The 21,879-nt window shown below is 42.8% G+C and overlaps 2 protein-coding genes across 2 annotated transcripts; one reads left to right on the forward strand and one right to left on the reverse strand.

Annotated features, from left to right (window-relative positions):
* Window positions 1–1,983: 1,983 nt before the first annotated feature.
* On the reverse strand, window positions 1,984–11,212 carry tgs1 (trimethylguanosine synthase 1). Its single transcript, XM_070845074.1, has 15 exons — window positions 11,056–11,212; window positions 10,874–10,941; window positions 10,384–10,517; window positions 10,205–10,295; window positions 9,881–9,958; window positions 8,875–9,402; window positions 8,368–8,512; window positions 7,691–7,777; window positions 6,795–6,948; window positions 5,677–5,983; window positions 5,393–5,539; window positions 4,605–4,751; window positions 3,627–3,845; window positions 3,109–3,185; window positions 1,984–2,305 (listed from the first exon to the last, which is right to left on the reverse strand). The coding sequence occupies exons 1-15, from the start codon at window positions 11,184–11,186 to the stop codon at window positions 2,189–2,191; spliced, it is 2,430 nt and encodes an 809-aa protein (XP_070701175.1). The 5' UTR covers window positions 11,187–11,212; the 3' UTR covers window positions 1,984–2,188.
* Window positions 11,213–12,369: 1,157 nt separating this feature from the next.
* On the forward strand, window positions 12,370–21,879 carry tmem68 (transmembrane protein 68). The gene is made up of 8 exons (XM_070845034.1): window positions 12,370–12,476; window positions 13,652–13,825; window positions 15,094–15,193; window positions 16,352–16,519; window positions 17,321–17,514; window positions 18,179–18,239; window positions 18,564–18,703; window positions 19,271–21,879. The coding sequence occupies exons 1-8, from the start codon at window positions 12,417–12,419 to the stop codon at window positions 19,373–19,375; spliced, it is 1,002 nt and encodes a 333-aa protein (XP_070701135.1). The 5' UTR covers window positions 12,370–12,416; the 3' UTR covers window positions 19,376–21,879.

The following is a 21,879-nucleotide window of genomic DNA, read 5'->3' on the forward strand; positions in this document are numbered from 1 at the left end:
CACGGCAGCCGTCTGACTCTCACTAAAATGGGATTAAAAACCAAACTGGTCCTGCCCCCCATCAAGACCCAGGACAAGGCAAGTCAAGTCATCCACAATTCTGAGACAGCAGGAAGAAAACAAAGCTAGTGTGAGGACACCAGCCCTGGTTGGAAGCTGTGGGTTTTGTTGTAGGAGCTAAGCTAACTTGCCCCCCCGGCTTCCAGTCCTTGTGTAATGCTAAAACCATTGTGGACCTATTTCTGTGCTGGATGAGAGAAGAAACTGATACTGATCATCTTTCTACTTCTTTGTAAAACAGCAAGCAACAAGCCCTCTTCTGGCAGCATATTAACAATTACAACTTTCCAGCCGCTGAAAAATGATTCCTTATTTACCAGTGTTTAGGTTATTGATTTGTTTAGGCTCGTTGGATTTCAGGGTGGGACAGGACAGCAGGCGCGGCCATGCTGAGGGCTGAGGGCAGTCTCTTCCTGATAATGTTCCACTATCTCTGGCAAACTGTACAGGTGGGCTGGAAGGACTCTCAGTCCCACATTCCTCTAACATCTGTCCTTTAAAACCTGAGCTATGTCTTTGATTTTTATGAAGTAATGTTTCTGCTGAAGAATGTTTGTTATCCACATACAAAACTATGGCTTACATCCTGACATTTGATTGTATTGCATTTGTATTCCTTTGACTGCATCAGTGTAATGGCATGCTGTTTGACACTGAATGACACCCACAGTTCTGTTTGATGAGCCACTGTAGCATCACCATGCTTTTTCTTCATGCTATATGTATAAAACTTTGCCTAACTGTTCTTCTGTTATAGCTGGTTTCTTATTCTTAGTCTTATTCGTGTTCTTGGACACACCAGCAAAATATGAGTACAAATCTTACACTGGCTAATATTACATCCAGATGTCAATCATCAACTAACCAGAGAACTGCCTCAAGTTAAGACAGAAAATGACACCATATACTTCAGAAATCACCTCAAAGCACATTTGTGCACAAGTACCAATATTTAAATGAGGACACTGTTCTTGTTGCCCTCATCTCCACGTCACTCATTCCAGTCTAGGAGAGGTGGAGTAGGTTGTGGTGGTTCGATCCCTGGCTGTGACTCAGCATGTTGAAGTGTCCTTGGGCAAGACACTGAACCCCAGTTTGGTTCTGAAGCAGCTTCAGTGTGAGGAAGTCCTCCAACTTAGATGCCTCCTGAATGAATGATGTGTGAGGTGTGACTAGAAAGGTGCTATACAAATACAGAGCATTTAACCACTGCTAGCTTGTGAGGAACAAGTCAAGCATGATAGATCCCAAAGGATCTGTTTGATATGATTCACTCACACAGGGAGTGTGATTAACGCCAACAGGCCGTGTGATATTTCCTGACTATAAATACTACACATGGAACACTCTATTTATCAGGTGACTACTATAAGTGAAGGAATACTGAGGACCACCAAACCCTTTGAGATTTCCAAATCTGAGCCAGTGGGGCGGGTCGCACCTCTTCGACCTGGAACCATTTCATCAAATGCGGTCTTCAAAATATGCAATTTCAAACTCCTAGTCTCTGAACTGTGACATAGCTGGAACCTTATTAAACAAGTGACTAGCACATAATAGCTGTATGACAAATTGTACATCACTGACACTTCTCATGATTTATTCTACATAATGATGTAGTACTTACTGTAAAATTACTAAATATAAATCCTGCAGGGTATGCAACTGTGCCATTATGGAGCCAGGGCTTACTTATTCCAGCCATTCATTCAGGAACTGGCTCTAATGTGTTTCATCCATTCACTTCATTTTCTCTCAATGCAATGCAGATTCTGTGTAAGAAGAATCAACAGAGACAGAAATGATGAAGTGGTTTCTCATCACGTGATCTCGTTCTGTTTGGACACTTAATAGTGCAATGAAATGTTGCCTCATTAACAATGAAGATGACAGCAAACATTCTTAAAATCATTTATTGTTCAATAAAAACTGGGTAAAATATAAATGACTGTTGTAAAACTCTTCACCATTATCGTTTCAAGTATAAACTCAATCTCAGGGATTCATAAAACTCTTTCAAAACCACGTGCACCAACTGGACCATGCAGTGGTAAGAGACTGGAACATAAAGTGAGAAACAGAGTAGAAAGACAACATTTTGGTTCCACTTAGGAAGAACTTGCTGGAGTTACTGGCTGTCTGACTTTATCAAGCTGCCGAAGTAAGCCGTGACAGTCTTCAGCTTGTTGTTGAGGAAGTTCTGCTCCACCTCCACCTTCCCCCCTGGACCGGCCAAAGAGGCTATCTGTGGAGGGATGGACATGGAGAGAACACATGATCACATGGTCCCTCAACAGTGTCACCCAGAGCAGAATAGACAGGAGACACACAGGATTGCAGATCTGAATAGTCTGCTACTGTAACCTAACACCCAGATTATCATCATTAAATATTACTTCACACCAAATATTAGCTGAAACTGGTTCTGTGATCCAAAACTACAAAGAAATATATTTGCACATTAAATAATTTTTCTTCTTTCTTTTTTGACAACTCTGACTTTGATCTTTGTCATTTCTTAACCAGCAGACATCTCTATACATCTCCATCCACGTTCACACCCACCCTCCGTCTGTTCCACATGCACCACTCCAAATGTGATGAAGTGCTGCTGGATCAGCTTTTGTCAGTTAATGAATGTGGTATGCCCCTCCATTATATCCTTTAACATACCACTGGTTCAGTGAGGTAGTTATCTTTCTCCTTCAGATTAACCATACCACATGGTGGAAATCGTACTTTAAATGGTGCTAGAACATATTAACTCATCGATACATTGATTAAATGTGAGCAAATTAAAAACTCACGTCTGCTGTTTTTCAAATGTGGTGAAATAATGTACTGTCACAGATGCTTCCAGGTGGGCACGTTCAGGTCCCACTTCCACCGGGTGCTTCGACCCACTAGAGCTACTCACATATCCACTTTAAACTGTTTCAGTCTTTGGTTCATTATGTTACATTGCATTAAAGCCTGACAGCTGTGCGCTCTGTGACGGGGGCCTGCTCACCACACACACACACACACAAACACAATCAGCATACAGACCTGATCCATGTCAGCATTGCGAGGCAGAAAGTAGACTATGTTGTCTGATATCAGTTTGGCCAGCCGGAAGATTTCAAATGTGTCTACTGTTAAGGATGAAACCCAATATTCAATATAAACACAGTGCACTTTCTAAAACATTTCTATGTTTAGCTGGAATCTGGAGGGAGTGGAGAGCGGATTTACAGGTTTCTACTTACAGGAGGACTCATGTAGTGTCCAAGATAAAGGGGTTCACCCAATGTAAATATGATGGCAGTCTTTTTGGCTTTAACAGATCTGAAGCGCAAGTAGAAATTTAGATACCTAAAACCTCCTGACTGACCTCAAAGCTCATGAAGCTAAAGGAACACCGGACAGAGGTTTCTCCATGAGAGGAGGGTGGACAGTAGTTCCTCAGGGAGACTACGGCCCATCTCATGACACTACGTTAGACAGCCCTGTCATTTCTGAAGCTGAACAGCCCTGAAACAATGCCAGTAAAGGCTCTGACATCCTCCCCTGCTTGACCAAAGGATATCCATCAGGCTCCATCATGGTCTTGATGTTAAAAACTTCAGCAGTCAGGTAGTCTGGTCCTCCCCACGGCGGTGACAGGAAGACCACATCCCCGAGGAGACGAGGTGCCAGCTGAAGGAAATCCCCTTGCAGGAAGTCAATTCGGTCTGCGACGCTGTACACCTCCGCATTGTGCCGCGCCAAGTCCAACCGCACGGGGTCAATGTCAATGGCCAGGACTGAGAGTGCAACATAGAAGACAGCAGCAGCTTATTTCATCCTTCATTACTTTTAACTCTTTCCCCTTTCTTGACAGAACAAGCAAACAAGCAATAATTATTAATAATAAAAAACATAAAATTCTGGCCTGACCTAACCCACCCAAGACCCATTCCAGCACCTCTTTGCCCTTAGAGCCCAAATAGAGAGAGATTCATTTATTTATTTGTTTCTCTCTTTTTTCCAATAACATAATGGAAGCCAAGCATCACGCCCCTCCCTCTGCTTTGAGTCTAGTTCCCTGTGTTGTGTGCAGCGTCTTCATGCTGGCCACCTGTGCTGAACTACAACTCATCAGTCTGTTCCCTCACTGTAACATGCTGTCTGCATGCACAGGGAGGGAACTGGAACATTTACAGTCTTGCACTAGGACTGCAAACATTACACTTAGATTCTTTTGTATCACATTTAACTAAAGCCATGGTTCTGTTCTATTTTCTTCACACGTGCTCATGTAGCATCATGTAGCATCATGTAGCATCATGTAGCATCATGTAGCATCATGTAGCATCATGTAACATCATGTAGCATCATGTAACATCATGTAACATCATGCAGCATCATGCAGCATCAGGTCACATCAGGTCACATCAAGTCACATCAAATGTGCATGTCAAAGATAACACTGACAAATAAAAGCTTTCAACTCTGATATTAAGAACTGACAGAGGTGAATGGAGGTGCAAGAACACACAGACTCTTACACACCTCAGGCTTACCTCTCTTTCCAGTGAGGGCGAACTGGATGGCGTTTCCTCCCACGCCACAGAAGGCGTCTATGACCAGCTGAGAGTCAGGGAAGCTGGACTCCACCCTGAGGGCGATGTGCTCAGCGATCCTCTCCGGTGTCACAGAGAACCAGCCCTCTGAAAAACACAACAGCATCAGGAATATGCTCTAGACCTGCTCTTTATGGAAAGAGTCTCCAGATAACACTGCTATATAAATAAACATTGATTGACTGACTGACTGATTCATTGATAAGATGTGTCTGAGGAAGAATCTGTGAAACTCGGTGCATTAAAGCGTCCCCTGCATTGTCAAGTTGGCTGGATGAAATCTCTTTTTTAACCAGAGTGGAGCTGATGATGAATGAGGTTGTTTCAGACGCACAGAGAAAGCTCTCATTTTAAAATCCCAGATGTCATCCTGGCTCACTGGTCCATGAAGTCAGCAGCATGGTTTTCACTCTGGTCCAACCAAAAATGCTGGAGTTGCTTTTAAAATATTCCAAAAAAGTACTGGCACCCAAAAAAGGCTTTATAACAATAACAAGAGTAAAAGGAATATTACTTTCACCTCGGCTTTCTGTCCTTCCTTCTAACCCCCCAGGAAGCTTTGGTCTGCTTCAGCAGCATGAGAACCATCCAGATAGAGACGTCCACACCAGCTTTCAAGGCTACTTTTGCAAGAGACCCTTTCATTTACAGAGACTGTTTCATGGTGCTGATAGCAATGGAATGAACACTTTGTTCATTTACGGGTGTGCTGGAGAGAGCAGACTGACCTCGGTCCAGCCGGATCCCTTCATCGAAGCGAGAGAAGAGTCTGTAGCGCTGAGCCCAGTATTTAGCCAGGTCCGGTTCAGCTGCCATCTCAGCTGGGATCTGCTGCTTCTTCTTCCCTCGCTTCTTCTTCTTTGACTTTTTTCCATCTTTCATATTCCATTCCACATACACATACACATTCTCCATTATTCAGCTGCACCAACTTTCAACAAGCTTGTCTTAGTTTTCAAAAAAAAAAAAACTATGAATGCCATCAGGATCCTTTGATAGATGCTAGACTTACCACTGTTGCCAGCTGTGTCAGACAAGAGACAGTCAGGAATTTCCAGACATGTTAACTGTCTACAGGGCTGCTCCACCTTCTCCCTCTCACTATCTACAGTCCCGGTAGCAGAGCTGCTTTCTGCTAAAGTGCAGAAAGAATTCGAGCTCTCTTCTTCCTCAGGCTCGTTCCTCCTCCTCATCTCTTCTCTTGTCACTCTCTGAAGTGGAGCCTCGTCTTCAGGTTCTGGACTTCCTCCTCCCACCTCACCCTGATCACGCGGAGTCATCTGTGTCTCTCTCCGACTCTTTTCAAGAAAGCTCTGGACCTGTGAACCAGACAGTCAATTAAACAGACAGTCAGGCTTCCATGAATCCATCAGTCTAATAAATGCCAATTCTGCTACTTTCCATTTCTGTCACTGATAACCCATAATGGTGGATTAACCTATTCCACTCTCCCATCCTCTTCCTCTACATCTCAGCACAACGTCTGAGAGAAAATCATTGCATGGTCGCAGCCATAGATTCCCAACATTCAGGTAATTATGGGAATGGTAAATGGTCTGTATTTGTAGAGCTCCTTTCTAGTTATTTCAACTACTCAAAGCGCTTTACATCACATCCTCATTCACCCATTCACACATCAATCATACAGGAGGGATGTAAGATGGAGGAGACTATTCTTTCAGACTCATTCACACACTGAAGCTGCCTCAGGAGCTAGTTGGGGTTCAGTGTCTTGCCCAAGGACACTTCGACATGTTGACCCATAGGAGCTGGGGATCGAACCCCCGACCTTCTGACTGAGGACGATTTGTTTTTACCAAAAACATGAGCACATTCACACCTACATACTGAACTTATTGTTGCAGAATCACAGATTCAAAGTCCAGAGAGTGGAGAGAGAGGCTTTCAGAGAAAAGTTTCTAATCCGCTGTGTCTTGCAGCTGCACTGGGAGCAACTAAACATCTCACTAGAGAGGTGCTGCCTCCAAGGCTCTGGGTAGACTGTATTATCCAACATAGCAGCTCAGATTACTTTACCAACCATCAGTCCACTCCAGGCAATCAAATCAGGACCTCCGTCCAACTGAAAACTACCAGACATGTCAGACAGTGTAAACTCTTCAGAGGTACCTTGTAGAGGGTGGTGCTGGTCTGTGGCTGCGTGTCTCCACCTGCCTCTGAGAACCTGGTGTGCTTGCCGACACTGTGGACTACTTTTTTAGTCCACCGCTGCCTCCGATGCTTCTGACCCCCACAGGCTTTAAAGTGTAACACACTGTCGAATCTGAGGTACAAACACAAACACAAACACATCCAGAGACTAATTTACAGTGGAATAACCTCTCCAATATGTGCACATGCATCTATCGCATCTATCTCACATAGATACATACAGCATGTATCTCTATTAGACTGGTTAAAATGAAAATAATGATTACAAAGTGTTTCTGCTGAGGAACAAGCTGCTGGAAGATGCTCCACTTTTAACACACTTCCAGTGGACATTTAAAGCAGAGGAGCTGCAGACCAGGCAGCCAGGTCAAACTGGGGGAAACCAATCCATCAATCATTCAGTCTTTATTTACAGAGTGCCACAAAGAGCAGGTCTACACCAAACTCTTTAGCTAAGAGACCCGAAGATTCAAGAACTCACACACGAGCAAGCATCAGGCGTTATGATGCTGTCGTCTACCTCCTGCTATTTAACAAATATGCATTTCTGTTCTTTAACGTGCACTATAGTTTTTATTTTATTTTATTTTATTTAACTCGCACTTTGGTTTTAATCTTTTTATCAATTTATCTGCTTATTTATTATCTGCTTATTTATTGGTGTATTCATGGTGGTCGTCACTTTTACTCGCTTTTGCTCTTTTGCTGCTGTAGCATCAGAATTTCCCCTCAAGGATCAATAAAGTATTTCTATCTATCTATCTATCTATCTATCTATCTATCTATCTATCTATCTATCTATCTATCTACACCAGAAAACAAACACAACAGCAGCATGAATGGACCCGACTTACAGAGGATCTGGGCTGTGTTTGAGTCCCAGTTTGGTCCACGCTTCCTCAGGTGTCAGATGTGGACTTTCCTCCACATCCAGCTCATGACTGCAGACAAACACACATATGATTACTGTAGTAACATCTACAAGTCCGTGGGATAAACACTATCACTATTTCCTAATGGCCGTATATTTTCTGGTATTTCTTCTTTGCAAGCTTTGTTTGGGAATTTAATCTTCACTGAACATCAGAAAAATGTCCAGCTAAGGACCTCATCGAAATTTGGAATCAACTGGTTCAACATTTTACGGCCCTGTAAAGCCATGATTTCCACACCTAGAGATTTCTGTGTACTTGATTTTCTTAACTTAAAACTTGAACATTTCCCAGAGGACATGCTTTTTATCTATTTTGAAACAAAATAAACAAAAACTGAAAAATTCAAGACTACCAGTAAAGCTCATTCAAAAGTTCAACAGAGACAGTTTGTGTAGTGTTTACTGGACATGTGATGGATAAAATTAAACCTGTAGCGACTAACTAACGTGTCTCTGACCAGAGGGGAGGAGAAGGCAGATCAACGGAGAGATGGTAGTCAGGATTCTCTAACACTTACAAAACATGCCATCGTCCACAAGATTCCCAAACCTGCTCCTCACTGAAGAAAGCTTCGAATTTCGGAATTAGAAACTCACCTGCGTTTGACTTTAGCATGTCCTCCTCCTGGGGGTTTGTTATCGTCGCCATCATTTGCTTCATTTGACATCTTATTCCTTGAACACCACTGTCTGTCAGTGCTGCCGGCAGCCTGCTGGGAATCTGAGTCAAAATATACAAACTCTGTACCAGAACAAACCACAGCAAATACACATCAGAATAATTAGCACTGTCACTACAAACCTAGAATGTGTTGTCAAATCTGAAAAACATTCACTGAACCAATAAATATTAAAACTGTATTTTCTGAAATGAATAACGTTATACTGATAAACACACACACAACTTAGGTCACTTCACTTTTGGGGATGCTACATAGACGACACAAACATTCATTTCCTGCAGACTTACTCAAACCCAAAGCACAACATTAACCACTGACCCAAAGATTAGCTTTAGTATCAGCCATTCCCACTTAACTGGTCTTCATTCTAGTGTGTGTCCCTGAAAATGACCAAAGTCAGATCCACACACTGGGTTATTACCTGTACGCCCGGCTGTGTTCTGCTGGGAGGAGGCAGCAGGTCTCTTGCGATCACTCCCACCATCAGATGGACGGTCAGAGCCATAGAGCTCCATGATATCAGCCGCACTCACACACTGTCTGTCTGTCTGTGATTCAGTATCAGAGCTCCCACCAGCTTCTAATGTACAATTCTGTTCAAACAGATCATTCAAAACCTCAGCGTCATCATGAGCAGCCTTGACCTCCTCTTCTCCCTGTTGACCCTCTGGGTGTTGCTCTATGCCTTCGTCCATCACCCCTGCTGCTGCTCCTCCATCAGTGTTCCCATTACAGACAGACTGGTCAGTGGTCCAGCCCTGTGCTGCCCAGTATGTGTACTGCTCCCAGTACGAACGGTAGGTCTCTGCAGCATGTTTGTCCCACACAGCTTTTCTGTCTGGGTCATCCCAAGGAGCCGTCACTGATCCTGGATCTTCTGCAGACAGCAGATCAGTCTCTGGATGTTTCTCCAGCCAGCTGCTCCACAGGAGAGTTTCACCCTGTTGAGCTTCAAGAAAATCATGGAAAACAGAGAAAAACAGAGAAGGTATCATGTGACCCAGGCTCCATTCTTAGATAACACAATGATAACGGAGCCATCTTCATGACAAGTGAGCAAACTCAAACTGCTTGAAGACTGTGAGATACACAATTAATGTAGCCAGTGTGTGAAAATATCAAATGTCAATATCAAATCAGAAAGCCCGCCCCCCTCTGAGCCTGGTTCTGTTCCAGGTTTCTTCCTGTTAAAGTGGAGTTCTTCCTCCACTGTTTCCTAATATAATATCTGATGCTGCTCATGTGGGGATTCTTGAATCCTTAATGTTGAATTCCTGAATCGTTGGTCTCTCTCTAATTAAAGAGTTTGGTCTAGACCTGCTCTTTATGGAAAGAGTCTGGAGATAACACTGTTATGAATTGGTGCTCTATAAATAAAGATTGATTGACTGACGTATGTACTTGGATTTTCATGTCCTCCTTCTTACCCCAGTAGGTTTCCCAGCCAGCATCTTGGATACCTCCTGTACCTTCCTCTAGTGGATCGTACACTTCCCTCTCATCAACTAGGTCAAAAACAAAGGCAATAAGATAAGGCAGTGTCAAATAAAATCACAACTCTGACAAATTATTATCATTATTATTATTATGATGATGCCTTCATAAAATTAAATGTTGAAATGTCAACATAATTACTGGTCAAGCTAGTTGATCTAACATTCTGTAGGTTCTGGATACACACTCCTTAGTCTCAGTAACATTATCTACACATAATAATATTGATAATAACAATCAGAAGTTCATTGCATTACCTTTGTCATCCACCTGTACATTGTTTTCAGCATCCTCCTCAGCAGGTTGTGCCCAGTGTGAGGCGGCAGGCTTCCTGTTAGACCTCCTCCCCTGTCACATGACCAGAAACACACCCCCCAGCTGAAGACACTGCTCCACACTGTTTTGTCCACCTTTATTTCCAGGTGATGTAACTCACCGCTCTCCTCTCATCAGAGGAGCTGCCGAAGGCAGGAGGCAGACCCATGCTGACCATCAGCTGAGTCTCTTCATCCAGGACCTCCTCTTCTTCCTCCTCCTCCTCCTCCTCCTCTTCCTCATCATCATCTGTCTCTGTGAGTTGAGGGAAAGGTGATTTCAAATGGAATCATCTCTTCTCGTCTATTGATTTCATTCTGTCTGTTCGACAATGTGTGTGTGTGTGTGTGTGTGTGTGTGTGTGTGTGTGTGTGTGTGTTCCTTTTGGGGAAGTCCATTACAATATAGTGTGAAAACTTGGTTGATGGTTTAAGGCCAGGCTTATGTTAAGGTTAGCTTTGGAGAGGGGGGGACTATGGTGAAGTGTAGGGTTAGGGTTGGGTTAGGATTAGGATTAGGGTTGGGTTGGGGTTGGGGAAGCAGTGGTCAGAGTTAGGGTTAGGGTAAGTCTCCAGGAAAGGAGGCCCATCGTGTGAAGGGGCCCTGCAGACCTTGAGGAGCAGCGCCCGGCGGGTCCCAGGAGATCCATCTGTTGTCGGAGCGGTACAGCTCTCGGTCCCTGGACAGACACAGAGAACACGGACAGACAGACAGCAAGGTGAAGACCGACAGCTCCACACCTCCTTCCATCCACACTTCACCTGTCTCACGTTTACATGTGCTCCGGACTCACTGTACGAAGGCTCTGGAGCACCGACAGAGAACCTTGTGCTCCTCCTGCTCCTCCTGCTCCTCCGCAGATGAGCGGGTCCTGCTGAGGAGGATGTCCGCCAGCACGGTGAGCCTGCTCCGGTCCAGCATCATGTCGGCCGGCCCGCTCCCTGCTTCTGGGCCACACAGCGTTCGTTCACTGACGGGCTACGAGCTCTTTACGTCTGTGTCCCGACCAGCACCGACCCAAGGCGACTTCACTCACGTTCACGCACAATTTCCACTTTTCCGCCAGCGACGACAACACGGACACTTCCGCTCATATCTTTTCACAATAAAGCATTATTTTGTACAGTACAGAAAACTCTGTACTCTATCCCTCGGCATTGGACCTGAAATCGTATTGTAGGATTATGACATCATATTTTGCATTTGTCAGATGCATAAATAAAAACATTTCAGTTCTTTTCTATTTGTCCTTGACTCCCTTGGGGTTTCCTTTGCCTAGGAAAAAAGCATTTACTGTTTTTACGCTTTTATTTTGAAAGTCAAACAGGAAGTATTATTTTCAGGTTCACGCCACCATGCGGAACTCTTCTGTCGGTACAGTGGTTTCCAGGGACACTGGGCCATCTTAACACCTGACTGTGTCACACTCTAAGCAGTCCGGGGGCATCAGCAGGGCAGTTGGTAGCTAATAGAGCTGTATGTTGTGCTCTTGTGACATTAAATATCCAGTTTGAATGGCTCTGTTCACACTAATTGCGTAACCTTAAGGTAACGTTCTCTGTTTCTATTCTATTTCAGTGAAGCGACGGTGGCTGTTTACTTTCTGTCAACTCTCATTTTCCAGTTCTGCTCAGTGAACGTTAGTTAGCTCACTGTTTTGGCGCAGCTCCTGTCTTCTGTTACTCTTATTGTCGCATTTACTTTCATAGCTGGTCCAGGCTACTGTCACTCCTCAGAGCGAGGCTGTAACGTTGATCCGAATGCTAAAGCTAGTTAGCTTCCATTAGCTGAAGCGTAGAGCAGCATAGCTACACAGAGCTGTGTGTGTGTGTTGGGACTGTAGTGCCACTAAGACACAGATACTTGTTCCTCTTTACCTCACTGGCTTTTTACGAAAGACACGTTGCTCTACAAAACGATGTTACTGCCAAAACAACAATGTGTTGGTGTTTCCCCAACTAAGAGCTGCATGTTGCCCAGTGAAATGCAGGTGAAGTTGAGAACAGCTGTACATGGAGTCACTGAATCACGTGAGTGGTGTTTTCCTCTCCTTTAGCCCCCCTGTATGTAGCAGGTGGGACCCCCCCCCCTCCTCCTGAAGCTGCCTGACTGACTGACCCTGTCCTCAGCTGGCTGGACTGCCACCAGAGCAGGATGTCTGACGGAGGGAACCAGTCCTGTCTGATGGCAGCAGAGGACACTGTCTCCTTCCTGGTATGAGCCCAGTCTGCTGACAGCTCTTCGCTCTCTCCCTCACTATATTTGGCTGAACTTTCTGTGACTTACTTAAGGAATGGGTGGATCACTGGAGTGAAGCTAATATTTATTTGATCATACCAGGGATGTGCTAGGCCTGTAGCTCAGCTGGTTCTGTGCACATGTTGAAGTGTTCCAGCACTGAACCCATAACCGTTCCCTGTGTGTCACAATGGAGACGATCACCTGCCAAGTGGATGTAATGTAATGTACTTACTACAAAATACAAGCACACCAGGCGTGTTGATCTGTAAAACATGACGGCATTCAGCTGGGAGGGACAGACAGATAAGCTGTAATAATTATTGTAATTAGAGTCACAGACAATTTATCTCAAATATTTTGACAATTAAGTGACAGCTATTTCAACTGGTATTTCAGCAAAATCACCAGTTAAATAACTAAATATTTGTATAATAAATTGTTTACAAAAATGGTCCATCTGCGAGCCTTTTTGCAGTTTGGATGTTCACCATAAGTGCAGTAGTTCTGGAGTGTTTGTACTATTATTTGATGTTCTGTGCCTTGTAACACTGATCGTAGACAGTTATATGACATGTTGTAGCATCTGTTTCTATGACACCTTTGGGTGGGTATAAGTCTGTGTGTGTGCGTGTGTCCTTGTACTGAACACGTTTTTAGCCAACAGAGTGAAGACATATTTGGGAAGTAATGGCACTGTGGTAACTTGTCCTTATTGAAAATACAGACTGACCTCAGTGTACAGCTTGTTTAGTACGTGTACTGTAGTACTTTAATACCTAGATTTTACAGGATGTGTGTGCTGAAGTTTTCAGATATTCAATTCTGAAACATGTCCTGTCAATCCACTATAACTGGGCTGCATAAAAATGTGTTTGTGCTGCCCAAATCATTGACAAATTAGATGTGAACAATCTTAACCCATACAGCTAGGTACACAGCTCTGAATCCAAAACATCAACCTGCTGGTGGTGGTGTATGGAAACTCAGAGGATCACCAAAGTCATTAGGATTCATCCTCTGGCAAAAACACCTGTACACGTCTGTACCAAATGTGATCTATCCCATAGCTGTTGAGATGTTCCAGTCTGAACTAAAGTGATGGAGCTGAATATTGACCAAATGACTGACCTGTCTGTTTTGATCTACAGGTGTGTGTGTTTCATACATGGGAGAAATGGGCAGGCCTTGGTCAGTTGGAGGACTACCTTAGTGTTTTGGAGTATCTGCTGTGGGTCTTCACCCCTCTGGCCATCGTCTTCATCTTGCCCTTCCTCATCGTCATCCTTCTTTACCTCTCTATCCTCTTCCTTCATGTCTATAAGGTATGCAAATACTCTCTCCGCCATCTGTCAACAGTGAACCACAGTTACGAGCACTCACAAATGAGAATGCCATTATTTTTAAACATGCATGGTAATTGTTGATGCTACAACATGATATACTCATATACTACTTACTATTATTTACTATATAGACAGAAAGTAACAACATGTCAAACAACCGGTCTCTGCACTGAGAAGAGTGCAAGTTTCAACTGAAAACAGAAGTCACCAAATAAATCTTTTATTAGAGCCATTGTGGTTTCAGCACCTGTCTGCCAACTAGTGAAGCCAAGCATCCTGAGTCTAAATTTGCTTGCTTGAGTTGATAACTGTTATTACTTCAATTTTCTTTGGTCAAACGGTGAAGCAGCCCCTTTTTTGCCCTCTCTGTCCATCGCTTTAAAACTTTTTGAGCAGCTTAGTCACAAAACAGCAAAAGAAGAGGAAGTAAACAGTGATTCTCACTTGAATCTGTAAATGTTCCTGCAATGTTCCATGTTGGTCTCCTGTCTGAATTAGCACCTGGGTCACTTTTTGGTAAAATTCATGATGGTAATTTCACAAAGTCCTGCTTCCTCTGTGGACAGGTAAACACACAAGAATGTAAGATGTAAGTGCCAGATTAGTTCAGCCTGCCACATCTGCACAGGGTCATGCATTTACACATAACACTATCTATCTATCTATCTATCTATCTATCTATCTATCTATCTATCTATCTGTCTATCTGTCTATCTATCTGTCTGTCTGTCTATCTGTCTGTCTATCTGTCTGTCTATCTATCTATCTATCTATCTATCTATCTATCTATCTATCTATCTATCTATCTATCTATCTATCTGTCTGTCTATCTATCTATCTATCTATCTATCTATCTGTCTGTCTGTCTGTCTGTCTGTCTGTCTGTCTGTCTGTCTGTCTGTCTGTCTGTCTGTCTGTCTGTCTGTCTGTCTGTCTATCTATCTATCTATCTATCTATCTATCTATCTATCTATCTATCTATCTATCTATCTATCTATCTATCTATCTGTCTATCTGTCTGTCTGTCTGTCTGTCTGTCTGTCTGTCTGTCTGTCTGTCTGTCTGTCTGTCTGTCTGTCTGTCTGTCTGTCTGTCTGTCTATCTATCTATCTATCTATCTATCTATCTATCTATCTATCTATCTATCTATCTATCTATCTATCTATCTATCTATCTATCTATCTATCTATCCATCTATCTATCTATCTATCTATCTATCTATCTAAACCTGCTGTTTTCTTCAACAGAGGAAGAATCAGTTGAGGGAAGCTTACTGCAACAACCTGTGGGATGGAGCCAGGAAGACTCTGGCGACTCTGTGGGACGGACATGGAGCCATATGGCATGGTAAGACACACTGTGCTTCATTTATTGAAGAATTGTGGCCTAATTTTCAATGCTGTCCATTCAGATGGCATTTATACATCTGCTAGCTGCATAAGAAAGGAAAAGGGAGAAACCTATATTCAATCAATCAGTCTTTATTTATAGAGCGCCAATTCATAACAGTGTTATCTCCAGACTCTTTCCATAAAGAGCAGGTCTAGACCAAACTCTTTAATTAGAGAGAGACCCAACGATTCAGGAATTCAACATTAAGGATTCAAGAATCCCCACAAGAGCAGCATCAGATATTATATTAGGACACAGTGGAGGAAGAACTCCCCTTTAACAGGAAGAAACCTGGAACAGACCCAGACTCAATATAGGCGGCTTCTGTAGGGGTCCATGCTGATATATTCTGAGGTGATACTGCTTATATTAAGCCTTGAGCTATGTTAAATAGGCCACAGATTGTTTCTGAGTGCAGGTGCCTCATATTTTCTGGAGTTGCTCAGTTTTGGCTGGACTGCAGCAATACACTGCTGAATAGATTACTACCCCCCCCCCCCCCCCCCAATGGCTGTTGCCTTTCAACAGACCCATACTGTTCTCAATGAAGTCCTCAGGAGGCATGTAAGTTTTGCTTATGCTCTTGTGAGACACAGTGGGCTCCACAGATGGTGCGTGTGTACGGAGTGCACAGAGAGGCTATCTGTTGCAGCATCCTCCAAGATAGCAGGGGTGGACAAAGAAAACACTCTGGGAACAAGCAAAAATCACTGGGAGTTACCCTGCTATACAGCTGGGCTTGTCTAGAAAGAAGGTCACACAGTAACAGACTAGTTCCAGAAAGTGGCAGCACCCCCCTTTTGAGGTAGTTTTCTTTTTTGCCAAACCATTTGAGTTATGTTGTGTATTTAAGGAATTACAAATATATTTGAAATGTACTTGATGTGTTTTTTTCATTTAAATTAGAATCAGTTATCAGGATTATCTTACAGGATTTACATCCTGTAAGATGTTAACAATTTCTACCTTTTCTCCTTTCACTGAGAGTGTTGACTTGTTCATTGAGAAGAACTTGTGTTTTCTAAGTTGCAGTGCATTAGGCTCTCAAAGTACTTATCAGCTTTTAATGGAGTAACGTGCGTGCCTGTGTGTTGTACTTGACGTGGGTATTAGGTTATGAGATCCATGGGATGGAGAAGATCCCTGACAAAGGACCAGCACTGATCGTGTACTATCATGGCGCCATTCCCATTGACTACTATTACTTTCTGGCCAATGTCATCATCCAGAAGGGACGGACCTGCCACTCTGTAGCTGACCACTTCCTCTTCAAGGTCCCAGGTACTCACACTGTTTCACACAGACACTGTATACTCCATCAGTACGCTCTAACAGTGCTGACCTTGTCATATTTGCTGTGTATGCTTTACTCTTTTGGTTGCTTTCACCAGCTCCTTTAACACTAATAAGGGCTTAGTTGAACTAAAAAGTTATTCTAACGTTATCTCAATCATGCAAGTCCACTGGATAGAAAATTTCATTTCAGTAATAGCCAACACGTTATACCCAAACTAATCTGAATGTTCTGTTAATGTTCTCTGCTCTCAGTTTCTCTGTTCTGCATTAGCCCTCTGAGATTTTGGTTGACTTCATCTGCGTCCATTCCTCACCAAATATACTGAAAAACAAACCAGGGAAATAATGTGACTCTTATGCCAGGGTCACACCTCTTGATGTCAAATGGTCCGACTCGACAGTTGTGAGGAGTAGAAATGAGTGTCAGATGTGACAGTTGCAGGCTTTACTCTGTGCATTCTATCATACGACAGCTTCCTAACAAGAAGACCTCCATTTTTTTTCCTTTACCTCATGTAGTTTGATTTCTGCACACATACTGCCGGCCCAAACACCCCCCCTCTACTGATGAGCAGAGACAGAGAATACACCTTTGACTGCCAGTGACACTGAGTGCTTCCAGCATCACTGTCATTCAGAGAACCCTGATTACTTACAGAACCAGTAGTTGTTGCCGCGGTCAGGTGCAACAGTGACGTTGGTCCCTAGTCCTTCACTGGTCACCTCTTATGCTTTGTGATATACCACTGTGTTGTTACCATTTGCCATCCTGCCCTGTTCCTCCAGGTTTCAAGTTACTGTTGGAGGTGTTCAGTGTGATCCATGGGCCACAGGAAGAGTGTGTGCGGGCTCTGAGGAACGGGCACCTGCTGGGGATTTCTCCAGGAGGAGTGCGGGAGGCTCTGTTCAGTGATGAGACATACCCTCTTCTCTGGGGCAAACGCAAAGGCTTCGCCCAGGTCGCCATCGACTCTCAAGTGGTGCGACGTTGTTCCTGAAATCTACTGTAACCATATTTCAGTGCTTTTGTTAAAGCTGCACCAGGAGTGCATTACATTGGTCATTATATTCTCATTTAACTTACTGACTTTACCTCACTCTCAGTACACTTGCAGACACAGTATACGTGTACACACACACATATATATATATACCTGTTTAAAGTTATTTTGGATGCATTAATAGACTGCTTATCTTTGCTAAGCCTTACATCAGTGTATTAGGAAATCCTTTCAGTAATTGTTTATTTACATTTCTAAAGTACAGGACATACATTTGCCCTACATTTGTTCTGTGTCAGGATTAGTTTGGCACTAACTAGATACACATCTGATTTATTGGTTCATTTGTCACTATAAGAGTCAATCAGTATTTTGAGTGTCCTTCCATAAATGATCACAGTTTTACCCACTGCATCAACAAGCAACAAGTCAGCAAGTATTGCACACATAAATACAGCTGACCACCACAAGTATGTCAGAAGTGTGATGATACAGGCCTGTAGGAGAAAATACTCCACTCCTACAGTAAACTAAGTCATACAGCACTGTCAGAGTGCATGATCGTTCTCGCATATTACCCCCCATGTTAGAACTATGTCCTCCTTTCTAACCTTCTCTCTGTCTTGCTCTCTTGTTTTTTCAGCCAGTAATTCCAATGTTTACTCAAAATGTGCGGGAAGGCTTCAGATCTCTGGGAACACTCAGTAAGTGTAGAGGAAAGTTAAAATCACAAAGATAATATCCTGAACCTGCTGGACACACACCACACTGTTCACACACAGGAAGACACAGCACATGTTACCATACACACACACACACACACACACACACACACCATAATCTGACACTGTCGGTCCAGTTGTGTGGAGAAGTTAGTGACACATGAAAATCTAGCTGTCGATGGTCTATCACCCAACTTATCCTCAAGGTAGTGTGGTAGCAAGGGAGTGTGCTGACCTGACTGGATGTGAATCTGATGGGATCTAAATCCTCTCTTTACAGTTCTCTCACTGTCTCTTCCTGTGCAGGATTTTACCGCTGGGTCTATGAGAGGTTTCGTCTCCCTGTAGCTCCTGTTTATGGTGGATTTCCCGTCAAGTTTCGGACCTTCCTTGGTGATCCTATCCCCTTTGACCCCAACTTAAATGCTGCAGAGCTCGCAGAGAAAGTGAGTTCCTTCCTTTTTGCTTCCCTTCCTTAGGTTATCACTACATTTTGTCCTAAGAATGATGTTGACATTATATTTAGTACAGAAAACTAAATAATAATCTGTGTGCCCACAGACGACACGACGACTATAGCTGATTTTATATCATGTGTTTAAGGGATGTCAGAGATAACATGATGTTGTTATCACGACAAAGAAGAAATTCATAGTATAGTAGTATCTGTGTCAAAAACCAAATGAAATGTGAACATCAGTCACTCATTTCAGTGTCACATTATTGATTGATGATTATGAGGTTAATCCTTATGCTCAAGAAACATTTTGCACATGAAGTTTGATCACAGAGTTTTTTATCCTGATCTTTTCTTTTGCTGTTATGGCACACAGGTATCTTTACCCGTCTCATGTATGAGTGGCAGCTACCACCTCTTACCACAGAAGTTTTACATTCTGATTTGTTATCCTGCTCATAACCACTCCACTGAGCGGTGTGCAGTGATGTGCGCTCTTCCACAACACACCAATCATTCGTATGTATTGCTGCTGACTCCAGTTTTTGCTCTGCAGGTGCAGCAGGCAGTCCAGTCTCTAATAGACCAGCACCAGCAGATCCCGGGGAACATCCTGAGAGCCTTGTTAGAGAGATTTCGCACCAAACACAAAGACTATTAACATCAGCGGCAGAACAACAGAGACAGACTGTCCAGTGTGTGACCAAAGCAGCACTCGTCACATTTGCTCAGATGGCTGCAGTGTGCACAGGTTTGATGGCCTAACATGTTGAAACATTTGCACAGGTTTCCTTATTGTCCCCCAGACACAACTGGCTGCAGCTGCTGAGGTTCCTTTTCCTTACATGTTCTTTGTATGGTACCCATCTGATATGGACTCTGGTGTACACTGACTCCCTCGTGTGCTCATTCCCAGGACGGATCTGTTTAAAGAGACTTCAGGAAGTTGTTTTATTGGAATAGACATACCTCAAAACGCTAAATGAAAAGAGAGTTATTTTTTCAATACACACATGCACAATATCAAATGATATCTTTGTCTTGATGAAGTATGATCAGTTCTAGATGAAGTGACCTGTGGGCTGATCGCTTGGTCAGATGGGATCAGTCACTGTAGCTACTCTCAGTGTAAATATACAGGATTCAGGCAATTTCCTTATTGAACATTGTGATGTAAGTACATTTTAGATCTGCATGAGATCCTTCATGTTGGTTTGTCCATGCCTATGAATTGCAGTGACTATGCAGACAATTGCTTGTGAAGATATACTGTGCTGCACTGTGATGCACTTGAGTTTGCACATATTTCGATTCACGTGACTTGGAGCAAACAATGAAACATGGGGATCAGGCAGCAAGGTTAGAGGAGAGTCTCAACACGCAGAGCAGACAGCTGAATTCGGTGGATAGGGTCGCCTCACTGTAAAAGGGCTTTTGGCTTTGATTTCTTTCAAGTGAAAGTTTTGTGAGTCAGTCGATGATGTCGTGCTTATACATGAATTCCAGTGGTTTTTCCCAGCCTTAAATGAATATAGGCATGCAGTTAATGGCTCAGCTCTTCAGATCTCATACTTTTTTCATAATGTCTAATGACATGAGCAGATATTTACTAACCGTATCAACACTTTGCCCACTTCCCTTTATGATAACTACTTTTTAAGCTACATACCAGCAAATCAGTCTGATTAGGGTGATTAACACGTAACAGTGTGTCTCAGTTTTAAAAATCAGGCCCTCGTTATTGAAGTAGCCCATTAGTAGTCCTTTCGCCAAACTTCCTCTCACACTAAAGTCCGTAACTGAGGAAGATGTGGATGTGGTGACCATATGAATTGGGACAGTTAGCTGGAGCTGAAGATATTTACCTATATTTACATTAATAGAGAGGTTGGACATAATAACTAGAACACCTGAAATGTAATCGAGTATGACAGCTGGGTACTTTTTATTGAGACTGTGATGGAGGTGACAGTATCATTCCATTATATTGTAAGGTGTTGCTCTTATTTTGTCCATGGCTGCATTAATACCTGTTGATATTTCCAACAGAACTGAGGCTCTAATGAAGCAAACCACAGACCCATGGTGACTAGCTAATGGTTCTGAGTGACTCTACATAGAAGATCGACAGGAATTTTGATACTCTGTTGTAATGGTGCTATTGGCTTTAATGCAAGATCAACCTTTTTTCAAACTATTAGCTGATGAACACAAAATGAATCAACATGATTGGCATGTTCGAACTGTGAGGATTTGCTGCTTTTCTGTGTTTATAGAAGTATAAACTGAATATGTAATATTGGGCTGTTGGTCAGACGGCTCATCTGAAGACATTACTGTGTGTTCCAGGACGTTCTGATTATGCATAAATCAGTTAGTTTAAGGAAAAGTCTATTCATTTATCAATGTAGTCCTACAAAAAGCAGTGGACTTTGTTGTGCCATGAACTCAAAATGCCAAAGTTAGCTGATAGGAGGTGGTTTGCCTGTGCTGATGCAGTTATCGATGCCTTTTATCAGTCAGTCCAAATCGATCTGAACAGCTCAGACTAGAATAAGACTAGTAGAACTAGAATAAGTAAAATAGGGAGACTTATGAACACACGAGAAGAAAGCAAAGTGTAAGTTTGAATATAAAACAATAAAATAAATGTGTGTTTGACGTTCTGGACACTTCCTAGAGCTACGAGCCTCCATACTTTCTATGACTGTCCCCTCAAAACTCTAACTGTAATTATCATATCAGCACAAATCCCAGTCTATCACTTTATCAGTGCATGTGTACATTAATGATGTAAAATGTTGTCTCTTTTTTGGCTCTTCGTTGCTTCATCAGCAGTGTTGTAAACTAATCTTGTCACGTACAAGTGGTGGTTTGGAAAGTGTAACAGTGAGTGTTTATGAGCATGTCAAATGTTGTGATTCAACACATGGTTTAGCACACGTAGTCTTCAAAGTACCACTGCCAACTCTGATTTCTTTCATTTTCAAAGAAGCCTTTGTTGAGACCAAGTGTGTTTCTGAGTCATGTCTAACTGGAGGCTTTACTTCTGTTAACTGTTGCCTTTTTTCAATATTCATGTTCTTAGTTTTGAGATGATCTAACGTGTTTTTAAATCTTGTCAATATAATATAAATGCTGCACTTTTAAATATTGAGATCCACT

This window comes from Pempheris klunzingeri, chromosome 15 (assembly GCF_042242105.1).
Source record: "Pempheris klunzingeri isolate RE-2024b chromosome 15, fPemKlu1.hap1, whole genome shotgun sequence".
NCBI lineage: Eukaryota > Metazoa > Chordata > Actinopteri > Acropomatiformes > Pempheridae > Pempheris > Pempheris klunzingeri.

Bases quoted from the DNA above. Each gene is read 5' to 3' on its own strand.
- tgs1 (XM_070845074.1), bottom strand. From the start codon at position 11,186: ATGATGCTGGACCGGAGCAGGCTCACCGTGCTGGCGGACATCCTCCTC. The intron at 10,942-11,055 runs GTGAGTCCGGAG...GTGTCTGTCCAG, and splicing joins TGCTCCAGAGCCTTCGTACA to GGACCGAGAGCTGTACCGCT. The intron at 9,959-10,204 runs GTAATGCAATGA...TTTTTGACCTAG, and splicing joins TGTACAGGTGGATGACAAAG to TTGATGAGAGGGAAGTGTAC.
- tmem68 (XM_070845034.1), top strand. From the start codon at position 12,417: ATGTCTGACGGAGGGAACCAGTCCTGTCTGATGGCAGCAGAGGACACT. The intron at 18,240-18,563 runs GTAAGTGTAGAG...CTTCCTGTGCAG, and splicing joins CAGATCTCTGGGAACACTCA to GATTTTACCGCTGGGTCTAT. The intron at 18,704-19,270 runs GTGAGTTCCTTC...TTTGCTCTGCAG, and splicing joins CTGCAGAGCTCGCAGAGAAA to GTGCAGCAGGCAGTCCAGTC.